The following is a 21,281-nucleotide window of genomic DNA, read 5'->3' as shown; positions in this document are numbered from 1 at the left end:
TGTGTTTTTTATTAGGGCAGAGCTTGACGACGGTCTTCGCATCGCTGCTAGCTGAGCATAATGTGGTGTGGTGACAAGCTAGAAAAGGCTCATCGGTCACCTGTGTGTGAGGGTTTAGTCACCCGTGTTTTTACATTTTAGAGTTGCTTATATCGCTCCTCTGTATTCTGCCTCTCCGAGAGAGGCTTCTACTGGGTGGAATTGGTAGGCCTCACTGGCGCTGCCACACACGTGCGCACTTGCGCAGAGACACACTAAACACACACTACATGCACACAGACGACCTTGACGTGTGATCAGACTTTAAAGCGTGCGTCCGTCTCAACGCAATCAATCCTCTATTGCCTTGAGCTGTGAGCTCCAAGCCACTTTAGATGGATCCATAGTGCAATTTACAGTGTGTCCTGTGAGACCACTGTCTGAACTGTCACCTGGTTTCTTCAAATAAACACCATTCTTCCCTCCAAATTCTTCCCTCCAAAGTATTGCACTATAGAGGGCCATTTGAGACACACGCCGTTACATTGTTCTCACTGTTACAACCTTAAGGCTGCACATCTTTTATTGTTCAACATGATTCAATAAAGGTTTTTGTTTTCCAATTTATTCACGTTATTAATTTATATCCCCAGTGGTGTGGTAAGTCTACTTGATTAATGTGCTTCGTGCCGAGTCATCCTCAGATGTTGTTGGATGACCTTTTAGAAGCCTCTCATACACTCTGCCTTCCACTGTGTTTTTGTTGATTTAAAAACTGTGCAATTAGTTTGGTCATTCAAAATTGCCTGTCAACTCTTCTCTCACGCAACTGATGAAGATTGTGTTTGTGGTTTCTCTCCTTCTGTAGGACTTGGGAGTGAGACCCCCATCAAACTTGGAAACGCAAGACTTCTACAGAAGACGGCTCTCGGGTAAGATGTTTTTGTCACATATCATCAGTATTTGTGTACTGTATCTGTTCTGTGTATGGTACCATTGCACTTCTATTAGTCTCTTCAGCCTGTGTATACCACTATGCTGCCGTGTGTGTGTGTGTGTTATACTGCAGCAGGCCTGTTGGGACAGTGTCCAAACGAAGTGAGAAAGTGAAGGATAAGGTCACTAGTGTGAACGCCACTGCAGCATTAGTGTGATTGCGTTGTGTCAACGTTTTGGCTTGGTGTCAAGTACTCCACCCTCCAACATTCATGACTCCACAGCTCTGCATACAGCATCCATCCACACCTATACGTTTACAGTATGAGTACAGTATATGTTTACAGTTCTATACGTTTACAGTATGAGTACAGTATGTTTACAGTATATGTTTAGTTCTATATGTTTACAGTATGACTACAGTATGTTTACAGTGAGTACAGTATATGTGTATAGTTCTATACGTTTAGTGAGTACAGTATGTTTACAGTACGAGTACAGTATGTTTACAGTACGAGTACAGTATATGTTTACAGTTCTATATGTTTACAGTATGAGAGTACAGTATACGTTTACAGTTCTATACGTCTACTCATTCTATGTATAAGAGGGTGATTTAGTTGTCCAGTTGAATTCATAGTTAAGGAATGATCAATTGTAGGCTACCCCCAAATAAGGTATATTTGTCATAATTTACTCAAATGATGAATTACTTAAGAATGGGTGTGTCGTGTGTTCTTAGCCCTGTAATAAGCTAGATCCCAACGGTCCCTTCCCTCAGATATTCTAGTGGTATATTTCATACCAGAACTGGTTTGTGGTGAAGATGTCCAACCCACTCCATTAAACAGCCCTCAGGATATTTCTCAAGAATGTTCTTTTCCCACTGTAATGCTTTGCTAACAGCTCTTAGTGTGGCATATTGTAGATTTGAGTCTGTGAATAGACCAACAGATTCTACGACCTTGATGTGATTTATTCTACACTGAACACAAATATACATATTTTACTGAGTTACAGATAAGAAAATCGGTCAATTGAAATAATTTCATTAGGCCCTAATCTATGGATTTCACATGACTGGGAATACAGCTATGCATCTGTTGGTTACAGACACCTTTAACACAAAAAAGACGGCGTGTGGATCAGATAACCAGTCAGTATCTGGTGTGACCAACATTTGCCTCATGCAGCATGGCACATCTCCTTCGCGTAGAGTTGACCAGGCTATTGAATGTGGCCTGTGGAATGTTGTCCCACTCCTCTTCAATGGCTGTGCTAAGTTGCTGGATATTGGTGGAAACTGGAACACGCTGTCTGGGGAATCACACAGGCCATGGAAAAAACTGGGACAATTTCAGCTTCCAGAAATTGTGTACAGGTCCTTGCGAACTGGGGCCGTGCATTATCATGCTGAAGCATGGGGTGATGGCGGCAGACAAATTGCACGACAATGGGCCTCGGGATCTTGTAAAAGTATCTCTGTGCATTATATTGCCATAGATGATAAAATGCAATTGTGTTTGTTGTCCGTAGCTTATGCCTGCCCATACCATAACCCCACCGCCACCATGGGGCACTCTGTTCACAATGTTGACATCAGCAAACCACTCGCCCACATGACCCCATACGTCTCCAGCTTGGCCATCGAAGGTGAGCATTTTCCCACTGCAGTCAGGTCAAGACCCTGGTGAGGATGATGAGCACACAGATGAGCTTCCCTGAGATGGTTTGACAGTTTGTGCAGAAATTCTTCGCTTGTGCAAACCCACAGTTTCATCAGCTGTCCGTGTGGCTGGTCTGACGATCCCACAGGTGAACAAGCCAGATGTGGAGGTCCTGGGCTGGCGTGATTATGCGTTGTTAGGCCGTTTGGACGTACTGTCAAATTGTCTAAAATGACGTTGGAGGCAACTTAATGTAATGTTCATTTCTCTACCATATCTGGCAACAGCTCTAGTGAACATTCCTGTAGTCAGCATGCCAATTGCACTCTCCCTCAACTTGATATCTGTGGCATTGTGTTGTATGACAAAACTGCACATTTTAGAGGGGCTTTTATTGTCCCCAGCACAAGGTGCACCTTTGTAATGATAATGCTGTTTATATGCCACATCTGTCAAGTGGATGGATTATCTTGGCAAAGGAGAAATGCTCACTAACAGGGAAGTAAACAAATTTGTGCACAACATTTGAGAGAAATATGTATTTGTGCATATGGAACATTTGTGATATTTTATTTCAGCTCATGTAACATGGGACCATCATTGTTGCATGTATTTTTGTTCAGTATAATAAAAAAAATTAATGCACAAACTTTTGATAAAGAATTTCATTTTAGTTGATAGTATGAGCAACTTGGACCAGGATTCACTGGTCGCTATTTAGATTCTTAAATGTTTCAAAAATAATCTCACTTCTGAAGATGCTAAACATTTTTACATTTGGATCCCCTTATAACCTCTGACAATTAGTGAATGGGGGGGAAGAATCGCTAGTTGCATATTGGAAATCTTATTATATAGATAGTTTGACTTTTTTTGCTAGGTAGCGCTAGTCGCATGTACCTGCTTCAAACCTGTACCTGCGCCAAACCTCCGGTATTTTTCATCCTAGACCTATAGATGGTTCTCAGTCTTTTTTTAAATGGTGAGACAACATGTTTTCAGCACATTTATTTCCATTTAATGATCAAAACAGCAGACGTATTTATCAGGTTTCCATCCAACCATTTAATGTGGACGAATGACTTGATGCATAAAAAAAAGTCACGACAGTCCTTATGGAAAGCAAATTTGCGGTAAAGCTTCCCAATATTGAAGAAATAAAATGCACTAAACAATGTTACCTTTTTTTGGTCTGAAATAATAGATTATGCGACAATTGCGGTGGAATTGACGCCTCACAAGTTCTCAGCTGGCAGCTTCATTAAATAGTACCCGCAAAACACCAGTCTCAACGTCAACAGTGAAGAGGCGACTCCGGGATGTTCCTCTGTCCGGTGTATGTTCTTTTTGCCCATCTTAAACTTTTCTTTTTGTTGGCCAGTCTGAGATGTCTTTTTCTGTGCAACTCTGCCTAGAAGGCCAGCATCCCGGAGTCACCTCTTCAATGTTGACGTTGAGACTGGTGTTTTGCGGGTACTATTTAATGAAGCTGCCAGTTGAGGACTTGTGAGGCGTCTGTTTCTCAAACTAGACACTCTAATGTACTTGTCCTCTTGCTCTGTTGTGCACCGGGGCCTCCCACTTCTGTTTCCAGCTACAATAGTAATTTACAACATTAACTGGTTAGAGCCAGTTTGCGCTGTTCTGTAAAGGGAGTAGTACACAGCGTTGTACGAGATCTTCAGTTTCTTGGCAATTTCTCGCATGGAATAGCCTTCATTTCTCAGAACAAGCATAGGCTGACGAGTTTCAGAAGAAAATAATTGGTTTCTGGCCATTTTGAGCCTGCAATCGAATCCACAAATGCTGATGCTCCAGATACTCAACTAGTCTAAAAAAGGCCAGTTTTATTGCTTCTTTAATTAGCACAAGTTTTCAGCTGTGCTAACATAATTGCAAAATGTTTTCTAATAATCAATTAGCCGTTTAAAATGCTTAACTTGGATTAGCTAACACAATGTGCCATTGGAACACAGGAGTGATGGTTGCTGATGGGCTTCTGTACGCCTATGTAGATATTCTGTAAAAAAAAATCTGTTTCCAGCTACAAGTCATTTACAACATTAACAATGGCTACACTGTATTTCTGATCAATTTGATATTATTTTAAGACCAAAAATGTGCTTTTCTTTCAAGTGACACCAAACTTTTGAACGGTAGTGTACAAATAAATATATGGATGAGCAATGACAGAGTGGCATATGCAAGATGCAATAGATGGTATAAAATACGGTATATACATGAGTAATGCAAGATATGTAAATATTATTAAAGTGGCATTATTAAAGTGACTCGTGATCAATTTATCACAGTGGCCAATGATTTCAAGTCTGTATGTAGGCTGCAGCCTCTCTGTGTTAGTGATGGCTGTTTAACAGTCTGATGGCCTTGAGATGGAAGCTGTTTTTCAGTCTCCTGGGATGCCACCAGAGTATAATCAGATTGTTAATTTCTCCTTACTGAAACGTAACCTGTTCTGACTGAGTTATTCAGTTTTTATTTCTGCCCCCTCTGCAGCTTCCAGAAAGAGTTTTCGTTCGAGGGGAAGGACGACCCAGCCAAGAACACCAAGGATATAGATGTCAAGCTCTTGGCAAAACTCCCCAAAGGTGACTCGTGGTTTGAGCTTGCTGTGCTGCATGAAACGCATGACTATCTGACAAAGTCTGCATCCAAAATGGCACCCTATTGCTTTTCATAGTGCAGTACTTTTGATCCGGAGCCATTGGGATGCATTCTCTGACAGACTTCCCAGGGTTATGTGGCTGAGGGAAGTGGTTTCTATTGTGCGACTGTGTTGGTTGGAAGGTTTGTTTGATGGCACTTGTTGCCTTGATAAGGTTCAGTTAGAGATATTATTGTGGGGTTTTAAATGAACAGCGTGTGTGTGTGTGTGTGTGTGTGTGTGTGTGTGTGTGTGTGTGTGTGTGTGTGTGTGTGTGTGTGTGTGTGTGTGTGTGTGTGTGTGTGTGTGTGTGTGTGTGTGTGTGTGTGTGTGCTAGGAGGGCATGGTGTGTGTAGTCCTGGAGGTTTGTGTTTGGTTCAAATGGGGGAACTGGAGTTTGAAGACTCTTGACAGGAGCAGTAACCCTCTGGTAAAAGTAGGGATGCACTGATATGACATTTTTGGCCGACACCAATATCCAATATTTTCCTTGCCAGAAAAACCAATACCGATAACCGTTATTAAAAATTTTTGCGGCCTTTTAAGCATTCTAGCACAGTTAAATAGTTGAAACACACACACACACTGACCAAAAGGTTATTTTGTTGGCGTTTATGTTTTACTGGTAATGGGGACATACGTAATCAAAATCTATTTATTTCACTTACTTGCTGTTTTGTTGTTAATTAGTTCAGTGGTTTCATTCTCTACCAGGATTTTATCATGCATGTCAAGCAGTGAAGTTTCAGCTCTGTCTGTCCATTGCCTCTCTTCCTCGGTGCGCACTGTCACTGTCTGTTTCCATCTTGTCCAGCTGTGTCTAACATTTCACGTAAAACCCTGTTTGTCTGCATTGAAGAGGTGGTCCTTGTACCTAGTGTTGAGCATGGTGGCGCCACAGTAAAGAGGCTCAGAGAGAATGCCACCGATTCGCTTGTTCACAGCCTCTTGTAGAGTACTTTTGCAAGTTTTAACACCACAGTCTGTCGGCAGTTTTGTTGAGCAGGCGTTTCAAAGCCATGACAAGAGGGTATCACGTCTGCAGCAGACACAGTTGAGCTTATTTTTCCAGTCAATTTTTCGAATGGGAGCTAGGAGTATTCATGTTTCAAACCTCCACCTTTTTCCTCCAAATATAACGATGGTCATTATGGCCAAACAGTTCTATTTTTGTTTCATCAGACCAGAGGACATTTCTCCAAATAGTACGATCTTTGTCCCCATGTGCAGTTGCAAACCATAGTCTGGCTTTAAGGCGGTTTTGGAGCAGTGGCTTCTTCCTTGCTGAGCGGCCTTTCAGGTTATGTTGATATAGACCTCATTTTACTGTGGATATAGATACTTTTGTATCTGTTTCCTCCAGCATCTTCACAAGGTCCTTTGCTGTTGTTCTGGGATTGATTTGCACTTTTCGCACCAAAGTACGTTCATCTCTAGGAGACAGAACGCGTCTCCTTCCTGAGCGGTATGACGGCTGCGTGGTCCCATGGTGTTTATACTTGCGTGCTATTGTTTGTACAGATGAGCGTGGTACCTTCACGCGCTTGGAAATTGCTCCTAAGGATGACCCAGACTTGTGGAGGTCTACAATTTGTTTTCTGAGGTCTTGGCTGATTTCTTTTGATTTTCCGATGTCAAACAGAGGCTCTGAGTTTGAAAGTAGCCCTTGAAATACATCCACAGGTACACCTCCAATTGACTCAAATTATGTCAATTAGCCTATCAGAAGCTTCTAAAGCCATAATGTTACGAATCCCTTTTGCCCGGCAGTCTAGGGGTGGTGGTAACGAGACCTGTAACATAACTCATGCAAATTATAGTAGTGAAAAGGTAACAGTGAGAACGAAATAACCACAGACAACTAAATTACCGTCAAACACTCAAGGTTTATTTGGTAAACACACGGTAAAGGGGGGCAAGAAAAGGGAGCTGGACCAAAGGAAAGAAACAAATATCCAAGAACACCCCTAAGCTAGACTACCTGCTTCAACAACAGCTAGCTAACTAACCAAAAATACAGTGGGTGGTCCGCCCAGTTCTAACTAGTGTTCTTAGACAAAGTATTCCTACGGGTAGTGTATGCCCATGGGCGACTTGTCTTGGTACTCCCTTTTACCACCATCAAACAAACAGTCAAACAACATAACAAATCAATACTCACAGGGTAACGGACAAAGTGACATGTAGTTGCAAAACACAAGAGATCTAGAGAGAAATGGCATTGACAGAGAGATTGCATGACAGAGAGATCGAGCTCAAGAAAACAACTGACAGGGTTTTTAAACCAAGGGAAAGGGGATGTGATAGGGTATGAGAAAAGGAGCAGGTGTCTTCTGATTAGCGACGAATTTTCTGGAAATGTCCAAGCTGTTTGTAAGTCGCTCCAATTTGTAAGTCGCTCTGGATAAGAGCGTCTGCTAAATGACTTAAATGTAAATGTAAATGTCTGTTTAAAGGCACAGTCAACTTAGTGTATGTAAACTTCTGACCCACTGGAATTGTGATACAGTGAAATAATTTGTCTGTAAACAATTGTTGGAAAATGTACTTGTGTCATGCACAAAGTAGATGTCCTAACCGACTTGCCAAAACTATAGTTTGTTAACAAGAAGTTTGTGGAGTGGTTGAAAAACGAGTTTTAACGACTCCAACCTAAGTGTATGTAAACTTCCGACTTCAACTGCACGTATGTATAACCACTTCCTATGCTCCGTCAATTAGTCAGTTGCAGTTTGGACTTCATATCTTTTATTGTTGAGGCGGCGTGCAGATTTTGTCAGTTCCTTGTGAATGTCTCTATCAGCGATTTGTCACTGTGTTGTAGAGAACAGAGTAGCTGGAGGAATCGTCACCTCATTATAGTTCAAAAACAAGACCCACAAACAAACAGATCTAGATGTGAAAGTAGCCTGGTCCCAGATCTGTTTAAACTCTACATTCAACTCTGTTGGATAATGAGCTCAAACTGTCCAACCTCATCTGCTGTGATGCCTTTCTCCTATCATGACTACTGAATTGGGAATTGATAAACTCGATGTGATAACTCTCACATTTTTCCTCTTGTACCTAACTTTGTTTTCATCCATCCAGTTTCAGAATTGAGGAAGCGTTTTGAAAGCATCAGCCCAAGCACTAGCTGGGAAATGAACAGGTACGACTACGACATTCAGCTCCTTCAACCATGTAATGAAGCAAGCAGTTATTGTAGTGGTGACTGTGATGAATAACAACGTGTGTGTGTGTCCTCAGCATGTGGCCATTCAAACGGGTGTTCTGTCATGTCAGTCAGTGTGTCTGACTCTGTGTGTAGGAAAGAGAGGATTGCCCGGAGGTTGGAGGGTATAGAAAGTGAGGTGCAGCCCGCCATATTACCCAGCTGCCCCGGCCTAGTGACCAATCGGCTGCTAGAGGAAGACACACCCCGTTACACACGTGCCTCGGACACCTGTGACCCCTGTGTCGGTGAGGATCACTAACCCGCACACATTGTACCTAGTGTTCAGCTACTTGCACGACCCACAGAATCACAGAACTTGACATTGCTAGAGCTCCATATAGTATATAATTATCGAAACCCGACCCACGCTTTTGGATATGAGCTTGGTCATTTGAAAGACATGCATTGAATTCATGCATTATATACACTGAGTGTACAAAACATTAGGAACACCTTACAAAAATTGTTGCGCCTTTTGCCCTCAGAACATCCTACATTTGTCAATTCAAAATTTGTCAAGATATGAAAGCGTTGAACTAATGCTGCTAGCTATTGTATTATCATAATATTTTGTACACTGTGTATTACTTGTGTAGATTTGGTCTAAAGATTTTCTCTCTGTCTATCCCCTGCCACAGTGCAGTGTTACAGTAGGGAGGACCTGGAGAGTCCAGAGATGATGACCCATCAGCAGATCACTGCTCCAGAGAGGCAGTCCAGAGCCCGGAGCCGGCCTGAGGGCCAGACCGTCCCAACTGAACCCATTTACAGCTCTGACTCCGCAGGTACCGACCTGGACTCCAAGGCAGATCGGATTGCTCGCTACAAGGCGGAACGGCGTCGACAGCTGGCCGAGCGCTACGGTATGTCTCTGGACCAGGAACCAGACGCCACCACCGATCACTTCTCCTCCCGATCTGGCTCCGCCCGTGTTCGCAAGGAGTCTGACATCTCTTCGGTGAGGCAGCAGGGCTACTCAAATGTCAAGCCACGCCCCAGGGCGGAGTCTGTGGGGGATGAACCCTCCTACACCTCAGGCAGCTCCAGGGTGGGGAGAGTGGCCCCCCAGCCACAAGGCTCCGGCGAGCCTGGCCAGGGGCGACCCAGGGTGGACTCGTTCACGGAGAGGGAGAGGGTGATGAACCTGGAGAACCAGCGCAGGGCGGGGCAGCAGGAGAGGAACATCAGTGCCCTCGAGCCGCCGCTTCCCTCTTCAGCCAGCTACATGGATGTGACGTCATCGTCGCCCACCTCGGCCAAGGTGCCCGTCGCTAACGACTACACCATCACAGGGGTGCCCCCCAGCTCGCCCAAGACGACCCGGAAGTCCTCGCTGCCCTCCCCCAAACAGGGGGTGTCCCCTGGGGATCTGTTCATAGAGCAGCAGGCCCACAACATCCTCGGCAGACAGGGGTGAGTGGACCGACCTACTACACTGTCTAGTCCTCTTTCTCTTCCTATTGTTAAGGTTCTCTCTCTGTACAGTATCTTTTCCCTTACTGTAAATAAAACAGATGGAGAGAAGGAGAGGGATCATCGGTCTCTCCCTCTCTCTCACACGCACTCAGTCTCCTTGATCCCTTTAACAGAACTCTCACAAGGTCGTCCTCTTGGCAGGAGCATTTCTGCGTCCAAATGGCACCCTATTCCCTATATAGTGCACTTATTTTGACCAGGTCAAAAGTAGTGCAGTAAATACGGCACAGGGTAACATTTGGGATGCACACAATAATTTATAGCATAAAGGAAGAGCAATCTGTGCATGCAGCAGCAGGCTCAGTCAATCCAACAGGGTTTACACACAGCTGAAGTCCTCCCAGGTCCAGTTTTTGTTGTTGCTGCATCGTGTTTGATGTTGCTGCATGTACAGTGCCTTCAGAAAGTATTCATAGCCCTTGACTTTTTCCACCTTCTTGTTGTTACAGCCTGAATTTTAAATGAATTACAGATTTTTTTGTCAATGACCTACACACAATGCCAGTGGAATTATGTTTTTCATTTTTTATTTTTTTTTACAAATAAATTAAAAATGAAAAGCTGAAATGTATTTTAGTCATTAAGTATTCAACTTCTTTGTTATGGCAAGCCTAAATAAGTTCAGGAGTAAAAATGTGCTCAACATGTTACATAATAATTTGCATGGACTCATGTACTCTGTGTACAATAATAGTGTTTAACATGATATTTAAATGACTACCACATCTCTGTACCCCACACATACAATTATCTGTAAGGTCCCTCAGTCCAGCAGTGACTTTCCATCACCACAAAGACCAGGGAGGTTTTCCATTGCATCGCAAAGAAGGGCACCTATTTGGTAGATGGGTGAGAGAACAAAAAAAATACATGAAATATCCATTTGAGTATGTTGAAGTTATTAATCACACTTTGGATGGTGTATCAATACACCCAGTCACTACAACAATACAGGCGTCCTTCCTAACTCAGTTGCCAGAGATGAAGGAAACTACTAAAGCCAATGGTGACTTTAAAACAGTTACACCATTTAATAGCTGTGATGGGGGAAAAACTGAGGATGGATCAACAACATTCTAGTTACTCCACAATACTAACCTAATTGATAGTGAAAAGAAGGAAGCCTGTACAGAATAAAAATATTCGGAAACAGGCATCCTATTTGCAGCAAGGCACTAAAGTAATACTGCAAAATATGTGGCAAAGCAATTAACTTTTTGTACTGAATACAAATTGTTATGTTTAGGGCAAATCCAATACAACACATTACTGAGTACCACTCCAAGTTTTTAAGCATAGTGGTGGCTGCATCATGTAATGGGTATGCTTGTAATCTTTAAGGACTGGGAAGGTTTTCAGGATAAAAAAATAAACTGAATGGAGTTAGGCAAATCCTAGCGGAAAACCAGGTTGTCTGCTTTCCACCAGACACTGGGAGATTAATTCACCTTTCAGCAGGACAATAACCTAAAACACAAGGCAAAATCTACCCTGAAGTTGCTCAACAAGAAAACAGTGAATTCCCTCGGTGTCGAGTTATTTTTGTCAAAACTCAACTTGAAAATATATGGGAAGACCGGAAAACGGTTGTCTAGCATGATCAACAACCAATTTGAGAGAGCTTGAAGAATTTTGAAAATAATAATAGGCTAATGTTGCACAATCCAGGTGTGGAAAGCTTTGAGACTTACAACTGTACTCGCTGCCAAAGGTGCTTCTACAAAGTATTGACTCGGGGGTGTGAATACTTAGTTGAGATTTATATTTCAATACATTTTTCAAAAACGTCTTAAGTTTTCACATTTTTGTGTAGATGGGTGAGAATATATTGAATCCATTTTTAATTCAGGCTGTAACACAACAAAATGGGGAATAATTCAAGGAGTATGAATACTTTCTGAAGGCACTGCATGTATTTCCTTTCTGTGCCAGAATATTCAGGTGGTTGAAAAGCGACTTGTAGGATATAGTTGATCAAACTAAAGGAGCAACTTTATTTGTTGCTTCGCTGAACAGTTGCACAACCCACTTGAGCCAAAGTCAACAAAAGCCCAGATTATGAGACTGCTGATACAATGCAATTCCAACAACGACACTATTAGATGTTAGTTAAGGGATACTTTATTTGGGATTCATGGTCCAATGCAGTGTTGTGTCTAGTCTGGAGACATGGACTTTTTCTCTCCTCAGTCCCTCAGGCTAATTTTAACAGCCAGCTAGCTGTAGCCTGCTGGTGCTAAACGTTGACTCACTGAGGGGAAACGATTAGAGACACATGCTCCCATTCCACATCCCACAAGGCACCTGCATCTCTCTCTCCGCCCTCTCTCTCTCCGCTTTCAAAACTTGGCAGCGGCTGTGTTGCGTTAGCCATCAGGATGGGTGTTGGGTTACGGGGCGCGCCGTGACTCCTCGGTCAGAACTATGAGCACATACAGAGACACAGATGAAAGCCAGCAAGGCCACACCGCCCACCTGGAGAAAGAGTTTAGAGTTTAAGACACGGAGCAGCTCTCCGCTCTCCATCTCTCTCTCTCGTTCAAGCGCTCGTGCTCTCGCTCGCTCTCTTAGAAAACCCTCTGAGTCACATGCTGTTGCCCTCTGCTGGGTGAGGGCATGGCTCTGGATGTCTGGTAGGACAGATGAAGGACATGCACTCAGTGGCCAGTTTTGTGTTGTTCAGTCGTTGCTCAATTGGTTTCAAGGGACCTAACGTGTGCCAGGAAAACATTCCCCACACTAGTACACCACCAGCCTGTACCGTTGACACCAGGCAGGATGGGTCCATTTGGCTCATTCTGCTTACGCCAAATCCGGACACTGCCATCAGCATGACGCAAGAACCGGGGTTTGTCAGACCTAGCAACATTTTTCCACTCCTCAGTTGTCCAGTGTTGGTGATCACATGCCCACTGGAGCCGCTACTTCTTGTTTTTAGCTGATAGGAGTGGAACCCGGTGTGGTTATCTGCAGCAATGCAACATATGTGACAAGGATCGACGAGTTATGCGATCCGAAATGGTGTTCGGCACACCACTGTTGCAATATGCTGTTATTTGCCTGTTTGTGGCCCTCCTGTTTGTGGCCCTCCTGTTTGTGGCCCTCCTGTTTGTGGCCCTCCTGTTTGTGGCCCTCCTGTTAGCTTGCCCTCCTGTTAGCTTGCCCGAATCTTTCCGTTGTCCTTCGACCTCTCATCAACGAGCTGTTTTCACCCGCAGGACTACTGCTGCACATTGTACACAATACATCAGTTGAATGTCTACTATTTGGTATTTTATTAGGACCCCCATTAGCTGTTGCTGAAGCAGCAGCTACTCTTCCTGGGGTCCACATGAAACATGACATTATACAGAACATTTAATAGACCAGAACATTTCAAGGACAGAAGTACATCACTTTAAAAAAGGCATACGTAGCCTACATATCGGTACACAAACTATCTACTGCAGGTCAAAGTTTCCATAGACGTGTGGTACTGTGCATTGCGATACATGCTGCTGTGTGCGTCATGTCTTTGTGTCCTATCATTTTCCCAAGCCCCATTTGATGTCTCTTCATTGTTCATTTCGATGAACATTCCCGGACAGGAGTCATTGTTTCATAGTTTGACATCTCTCCAAATACCAGAATGATAACTGAGCTCCCAGTAGAATGGGATATCCACTGAAGTACAAGGCAGATGGATGGATGTTTCCTGTTCATGCTAAATGTGAAGTCAGTTGTGTTTGTGCTACAAGTGAAATGCTCGGGGCGGCCTAGCCACTCACTCACCCAGGGTGCGTTCGAAATTACACCCTATTCCCTACATAAGGAATAGGGCGCCCTTTTGGATGCCGCCCCCAGTGTCGCTGACTCACTGCGTCTCCCATCCCATTGGTGCAGCCCGGAGGTGAAACTAACCAGCAATTGGTTCCTCCAGACCGATTCAGAAGGCAACACCCAATCCCTTATCAACTGGCCCTCCAGGTACAGGGTGTTTGACCCTCCCTTCCCTCCACCACTCCCTCCCTTCCCTCCACATTCCCATCTTTTAACCGAGCCCGTTATGCCACCGTCACATCAGACCTCATTCCTCATCAACATTAATGGGTGTGTTGCTGTGTTTTCATTTCACTGACCAAATTACCCCCCCCCCTCCTCCCCGCCCCTGTTCGTGTTGTCCAGTGACTCTAAAGCCGTTTCTATCTCAATGCCTTATAGAGTTGTCGCGTTACTTACAGTAAGTGCTCTATTGCAGGAGTCTCCCTCTTGTTTCTCTACTGACTAGGCCAGACTGTCTCAGGGAGAAGGGAGGATGAAGGATGATGCTGGGAGTCGGACCGTGAGAGAAAACCCTTTAGTCGCGGCTCATCCCCCAATCCTTTCCCAGCCTTGACTCAGCAAATAGATCTTGTACAGTCTATATCCCTCAGGCCTACACACAGTCAGAGGAACTTGAAATTAGAGCTGCAATTATTATTAGTATTGCTGACTTGGCTCCATTTTCACCCCAAAACATTTACTCTAAATCTCCTTAGATCTTGGCTAGGGTTGCAAAATTACTGTTAACTTTTGGTTCGAGGGTTCTCTGATTTCTTGCTTATTCCCTTGTAAACTCAAGTTATCTTCCAACCAGGATTCCTGGAAAACCGGCCCATTTTACAACCCTAAACTGGGCTCAGATCAGTAGTACTCTTATGGGTACGACAGAGCAGTCCAAAAGAGATTCTGAGTGTATGTCAATCCTTATTCGTGGAATTGACAAGGCTTTGTTATTATGGTAGGATATATGATCCATTTCTGACCAGATCAACCTACAATCAGCCACAAATCCCAAATGGGTTGTAAATAGACGGCGTTCAAAAAAAGCCACAAGTGAGGGTGATGCCAGTAAAGTCACGTATTGTCTGATTCTCTGCAGTACATCAGATATCAGTCTAGAATTGTGAGCCTAACAGAATGAAGAACAGCTGAACCTCTAGCGAGGACTTCTGGATTTAGTCATAAAGGAATGTCGTTCAAAGATGAGGAGAAAAGCAGACGCAGTGAGCTAACCTTCCACAGTCAGTGCTAGGCCCTGTTGCCCACCAGATTCACAAAACACAATCTAATACAAGCAATAGCAACTTTGCTTAACTTTCTTCTTAAGTCTATAGGTAAGGGCAAAATGGCAGTTAAGAAATGAAGTGTTCTGTGAATCCAGGCACAGGCCTACTCAGCTGTGGAAGACTGTTGTGGAAGAGTCCTCCCTGACCTTGAGTAGAGACGGGTGACGAGAGAAGGAAGAGGAGAGGGAGGGACTACTCCCAGAACCCCACAACCATCACATGCGAGTGCTACTGTTAGCGTTGCATTAGCCACCACCTGAGAAACGGCTGCTAGCTAGCCTAGCATGTTACCAACCAACCCCCACCACCATTCAGCATGTGGTCCGACTGTGCTCTGCAGCCAATTGATTCCCTGTTTGTTTTAGTTCTTCATGCATTTTGCATTAGTATCTCACTGGTCAGATGGTATTACAGTACATTCATATGACTGTATTTTCTCTGGGGATATCTGTGATACTGTTGACATTTTGACCGTTTTCTATAAATAAATAAATTGAGAAACACTTTAATAAGAGGGAGGAGGGGTAGAGGGGAAAGGGAATGATTTATGGCTGAGGAAAGGGATGTATTGGGCTTTCACCATTTCTCTTTTCTCGCTGCACTCTGAGTTTCAGTACAAACTGCAGCGAGTTGTTAACCCTCTCGGTCTCTCCCTGAAGAATCAGAGTTAGGGAGAGACTCGTCAGGGAGGAGGGAATCCGACAGAGTCCAGAGCTGGGCCACCGTGTTGCTGAGGCCCCCCTGTACAGGAGACACCCCCAGCCCCGGGCCACCACCTGCCCCACAGCCCACCACCATGACCCCCAGGCTCCACCCTACACCACCACCAACCCTCCAGGCCCACAGCCAGCCTACTCTCACCCCCAGCCTCAGCTCACCCGTTCTGGGCTGATTGATGACCCCAGCTATCTGTCCATGGACACCGGCCCCGGTCCAAAGGCACAGCAGCCCCAACAGCCTCAGCCGGAGGAGGAAGAGGAGATAGAGGGAGAGGTGGATGAGGAGAGGAGGGGCGCCCATAGGGAGGGCAGACAGGAAGTGAGGACGGAGGGACTACTGAAGAGCAGGAAAGCTGTGCTGCCATCGGAGATCAGACGCAGGGAGAAGAGCACAGAGGACCCGCGTGGCAGCGGCCCCAGGAGGGGCAGCAGGGGAGAGGAGGAGCAGGCTGGCTACAGCAGGGCCCGAGAAGGGCAAGGAGTAGGACACGGGAGGAAGGCTGAGCCGGAGGGGCCCAGAGGAGGGTGCATGGGAGGAGGGAGAACCAGGATGAGACTGGAGGAACCAGACCCTGAACCAATCAGACCTACAGGGGAACATGTCTCCCGCCTGCTGGCCGCAGAGGTCAGAGCCTCAGAGGAGCGCCAACAACCGTGGAATGACGACGCCATTTACATTCAGACCAGGGGAGGAGCCATGACCACAGACGCTCCCGTCTCCTCCAGGCGCCCCACGTCGGACACTGGGGCCCCTAGAGGCTCCATCCCCAAGACCCAAGAACCAGGGCCAGGGTGGGTCAGAGAGGCAGCAGTCCTGCAACAATGGGCCAGTGAGGATGGGGTCAGTAACGGAGACCAGAGCCCACCAGAGACCAGGGACGCTCGTGTATCTGTAGCCAAGCTTCGCCACTCCTACCTGGAGGGTGCTACGACTGCTACTGCCCCAGTCGTCAGGAAACCGAAGCTGTAGGTGGTTGTGTTCTGTAGTACAGTGCTGTTCTACAATCCATTCTGCTAGGAGCTGCTGCTGGCTTCTATCAGGAACTCGCTCGCTGCCCTGCCCTGCCTAGCTAACACCAACCTCCTCCTGACTGAAATAATCGGTGTGATTATTCTGAACAGGGTTTCTTCTACTAACGCATAGTAGAAACACTCATCCAATCACTAACGCTAGCAGTAGAGCGTTTCACGGGGGGGGGGGTTGACTGCTGCTTTCTCTTGGGCTGAGTGCCTGGACTAGCTGATGGACAATATGGGGTGTGTGTTGTGTGTAACACGACGTAGTCGCCAACCAAGCAAATCTTTGCATGCCAATGGCTTCCACTGCTCCTCCAATGTAAAAAATCAGGGGTTGGGATTTTGTGTGGAAGCTCGCCTCTGTTAAATGACTGCATATCTTTCCTTGCTCTTTCTTTCGTTCCCTCACCTTGCTATTTTTCTCTTTCCTTTCATCATCGCCCCTTCTCCCTGTCTGCGTTGCGCCCCGAAGGGAGGAAGAGGTAGATTGGGTGTACCCGGGGGGTACGGGGGTCCCCTGGAGAGGGCAGCGGGACAGTACGGATGTCCCGTGGAGGGGAGACAGGGGGCGCAGGCCCAGACTCTACATCTCCCCTGGAGAGAGTAGAAAGACTTCCGAGAGGTTTAGGACCCAGCCCATCACCTCGGCTGAGAGACAGCTGTCTGATAGGTACAGTGTGTGTACTGTGTTTTTTTTAACGCATGGCACAAACAGAATTTGTCCTCGCTTCCCATGGGTGAAGACTAGAGAGAGTGGCTAGTAGTCTGCTGTGAAGGAACACACTTCACAGGCTCATCCAGAAACCTATGCATTCTCTCTCAGGCCGCATGTACTGTAGGCCGTGTGGGTGTGTTCATGCATGGCGAATATAGTCCTTATTTCCTTAGGAAAATACTACAGAGAGGGTCGTATAAGGAAGTGTTAGTTTAGACCATGAGTAGGGTTGCAAAGGGAGGGTACATTACTGGAAACTTTACTTCAGGTTATCGCAGGTGGCTAATTATTTCTGGCCCTCTGTGTGGCCTTATCACATGTATTCAAACTGGTGGCAGTTTCAGAAAAAGGCAATAGCCCAAAATAATGGCGTTGTTTTTTTTTCATTAATTAGGCTAGTTTTTCTTGAACTATATAGTCTATATAATACAAACTTATGGACATGGATATAAAAAGGTATACTATATATGAATAAAAATGTTTGTTATTCAAGTATAATTCGATTTTCTGTTAATCACCAAAATTACTAAACATTCTGGTAACTTTGGTAAATTACAGGTAGCTTTGCAACCCTAGACCATGAGTTTTCTTAAATCAACCGTGGATCACACACACTAGCCTACAGCATGTTTGTGTTCACATATCATGTACATAGGCACACAGGCTTATCCAGGGCAAAAAAACAAAACGTGCAGCCAGGTGGACACCAGAACAGAGTTTGGGAAACCCTGATTTAGCAGACGCTCTTATCCAGTGCGACTTAGTTAGTGCATTCATTTTAAGATGGCTAGGTGGGACAACCAAATATCTCAGTCATAATAAGTACACTTTACCTCAACTTTATCTACTTGTATATCAGTAGGTGAAAAAAGTGAAGTGCGATGTTAGTTCAGGAAAGACTTGTGTTTTTTTTTACGGGGTGGGGGGATTATTTTAAGATGCTCGTTAGAGGTACAGTTTCAGATGTTTTTTGGGAATATGGGAAAGGACTTTGCTGTCTTAGCTTCAGGGGGAAGCTGGTTCCACCATTGGGGTGCCAGGAAAGAAAAGAGCTTGAGCTAAGTGGGAACTGTCCTTCCTGTAGGGGTGGGAGGGCCAAGAGACCTGCGCTGGCAGAACGAAGGGCTCGGGTTGGAGGGTAGGGTTGTAGCGTAGCCTGAAGGTAGGAAGGGACAGTTCCTCTTGCTGGTCCATAGGTAAGTACCATGCATGGTCTTGTAGTGGATGTGAGCTTCAACCGGAAGCCAGTGGAATGTGCGGAGGCTCTGCGCTCTTCAGCCGGGTTAGACAGGCGGTTATAAAGTTAGACAGGTGATTAGAAATGGAAAGGGGGATACCTAGTCAGTTGTACAACTAAAACTGAAACGTGTCTTCCGCATTTAACCTAACCCCTGTGAATCAGAGAGGTGTGGAGGGCTGCCTTAATCGACATCCATGTCTTCGGCGCCCAGGGAACAGTGGGTTAACAGATTTTTACCCCAAAGGTCTGCCGCCTGCATGCTGAGTCTATCCTGCCAGTGGATATTTCATGTGACCCGCGGGCGGATGAATCACTCCTTTTGTTTACTGTTTAAGGTCTAGCAGTCCTCTCTCTCTCAGCAGACTTATTTCTGTAATGCTGTCTAATGCCTTAGACAGGACAACTCTCTCTGTTGCAATCTGATTTCTGTGCATGCGTCTCAAATGGCACCCTATTCCCTATATGGTGCACAACTTTTGACCAGAGGCCTATTGTAGTGCATTATATGGGGAATAGGGGGCCATTTGGGACTTAGCCGGTGTACTTTCTGAGCACCACCTACCCCATCACATTACCCCTGTGGTTGCTGCTTTCTGTCTGCTCTCAATCGCTCCACTGCTTCTCTGGTAGCTGTACTCACGGTAGCAGTCCTTTACCATCGATTTCTTACCACTTGATAATGGATTAATAATATGTGAGTCCTGGTGAATTTCACTGCTTCAGTACTGGTTTTTCCTTTTCTTTGCCTTGTCTCCTGAAGGTCTAGTTTGGGCCCAGATCTACCCAGCACTGAAGGTAAGTTCCTTTTGAACTTCACTGGGAAAAGATAAAAGGACTTTAGTAGCTTAGCTTAGAAAAGTCGAAAATAAAAACATTTGAACTAGTTTTATAGAGTCATTATTGGTGTTCACAGTAGCATAACATGGCTACGGTTTTACTGAGCAGAGTACTATTCATCCATCTGGTTCCTATAAACACACACACACACACACGGTTTAATACCCACCCTCAGTCAGTCAGCAGTGTAGTGCGGCATCAGTCAAAGGGGATGCTTTCAAGGTGATGTCATACTGTCCTGCAGTGTGTCTGAAATGGTACCCTATTCCCTATATAGTTTAGTACTTTCAGACTAGGGCTCTGGTGAAAAGTATCGCACTACATAGGGAATAGTGTGCCATTTGGGACGTAGTCGTCCCCCCCCCGTACCCCTCTCAGATCACACCTGTATGTCTGTCTCTGCTGCTCGGTCTGCCTCAACACACTGCGGTCACTTGCATCAGTGCAGGTTTAGCTTGTCTTTGTTTTATACACATTACAGATGGTGATGATTATTAACCTTTGACCTGTAGTACTTCAATTTTTAGGCGTTGGACTGGTATTTAAAGTCACTGTTTTGTTCATGATTCAAGCAAGCTGTTTTATTATGGGAATTGGTTTTCAAGATTCTCAGAATCTGGCTCTATTTGATACTTTGGATTTTTGCTCATCTTTCTCTCTCGGTTCCTCCCCTCTCTGTCTGTTTCTCTCTCTCTGTCTGTCTTTTCTCTCTCTCGCTCTCTAGCGGATGAAGAGAAGTTGGATGAGAGGGCCAAGTTGAGTGTTGCAGCCAAGCGGTCTCTCTTCAGGGTACGAAAGAACACAATGTTGCTTTGGTGTTTTCTCTCACCTGTGTTTACTTTGCTTCGGGGTAGCAAGGCGTGGACATGAGCTTTTAGACACACACACAGCGTTCCTTCTCTGTGACTCAGTTACTCCACACATCGCTGTGAGCGGAGCAGCTGACTCTGAGCTTGATTTAGGCCTGACACATACCGACGGAGAGAAATATGCTACTAATCAACTACACAAGCATTGAAACTGTCTACTTTTCCATACGGAGTCGTCTTTTGGCCAACTTGCATGTGGAATATACTGTCAAGAAGTGCATAGCTGTCCAAGTCATAGTAATAACACAGAGACAGCATATTTTTTAACTGAAGTCATAGTTTGCTCAAGCAGAGCGGGTCAAGCCTTTGTGCTCTTGCCAACTCCATTGCTGTCCTTGGCATGGCAATTCCACAAGGAGTTGGCAAGAGAGCACACTGGCACAAGAGGGGACGAGGCGAAGCGAGAGAGCTGACCCGCCCCAAAAATGTACCGTGAAGTTTTAGAAGTGTGTATTTTTTGTATGGAAGTCAATGAGAGTTTTGAGTTCGGTCAACATAACATGTAATTGCTAATTTGCTATGTGAGGCCTATTTGATCAAATATACGTTTTGTAATGCTTGCAAGAATGTACTGATATAAGTGGACGCGGGTGACACCTTCTGCCTTTGCACACCTTGATTTCCATGTGTTAGAATGGAGACGTTAGTATCTTGTCAGTAGATAGACCGTCTTTGCAGGCACTCGGGCTAGGTCAAGCACAGTGATCATGTGCTTTCTTTTCAATCTGTCTCATGCTAACATCTTGGGCTACATCATTATTAACTCTTTCCTCATATTTTAAGACAAAGTCCACATTCACTCTCTATGCAAATGCCTTCCTTAAGATTTACAAAAACAAACCTTGCAACAACCAATT

The 21,281-nt window shown here is 45.0% G+C and overlaps 1 protein-coding gene across 5 annotated transcripts in view; it reads left to right on the top strand.

Annotated features, from left to right (window-relative positions):
- LOC129822836 (supervillin-like) overlaps window positions 1-21,281 on the top strand; it is a 60,305-nt gene that overhangs the window by 5,715 nt on the left and 33,309 nt on the right. For 4 of the 5 annotated variants that reach the window (XM_055881281.1, XM_055881283.1, XM_055881280.1 and 1 more), the window contains exons 2-11: window positions 848-911; window positions 5,100-5,191; window positions 8,338-8,398; window positions 8,558-8,709; window positions 9,103-9,877; window positions 13,823-13,906; window positions 15,687-16,712; window positions 17,236-17,433; window positions 19,479-19,513; window positions 20,280-20,344. In XM_055881281.1, the coding sequence (XP_055737256.1) occupies window positions 848-911; window positions 5,100-5,191; window positions 8,338-8,398; window positions 8,558-8,709; window positions 9,103-9,877; window positions 13,823-13,906; window positions 15,687-16,712; window positions 17,236-17,433; window positions 19,479-19,513; window positions 20,280-20,344 (2,552 nt within the window). The remainder of the gene's footprint in view (window positions 1-847; window positions 912-5,099; window positions 5,192-8,337; window positions 8,399-8,557; window positions 8,710-9,102; window positions 9,878-13,822; window positions 13,907-15,686; window positions 16,713-17,235; window positions 17,434-19,478; window positions 19,514-20,279; window positions 20,345-21,281) is intronic. The other variant, XM_055881282.1, reaches the window with a different exon arrangement.

Source organism: Salvelinus fontinalis, chromosome 25, assembly GCF_029448725.1.
Source record: "Salvelinus fontinalis isolate EN_2023a chromosome 25, ASM2944872v1, whole genome shotgun sequence".
NCBI classification, from domain to species: Eukaryota; Metazoa; Chordata; class Actinopteri; order Salmoniformes; family Salmonidae; genus Salvelinus; species Salvelinus fontinalis.
The sequence above is the reverse complement of the archived record's forward strand: the minus strand, read 5'-3'. Positions and strand labels throughout refer to the sequence as shown.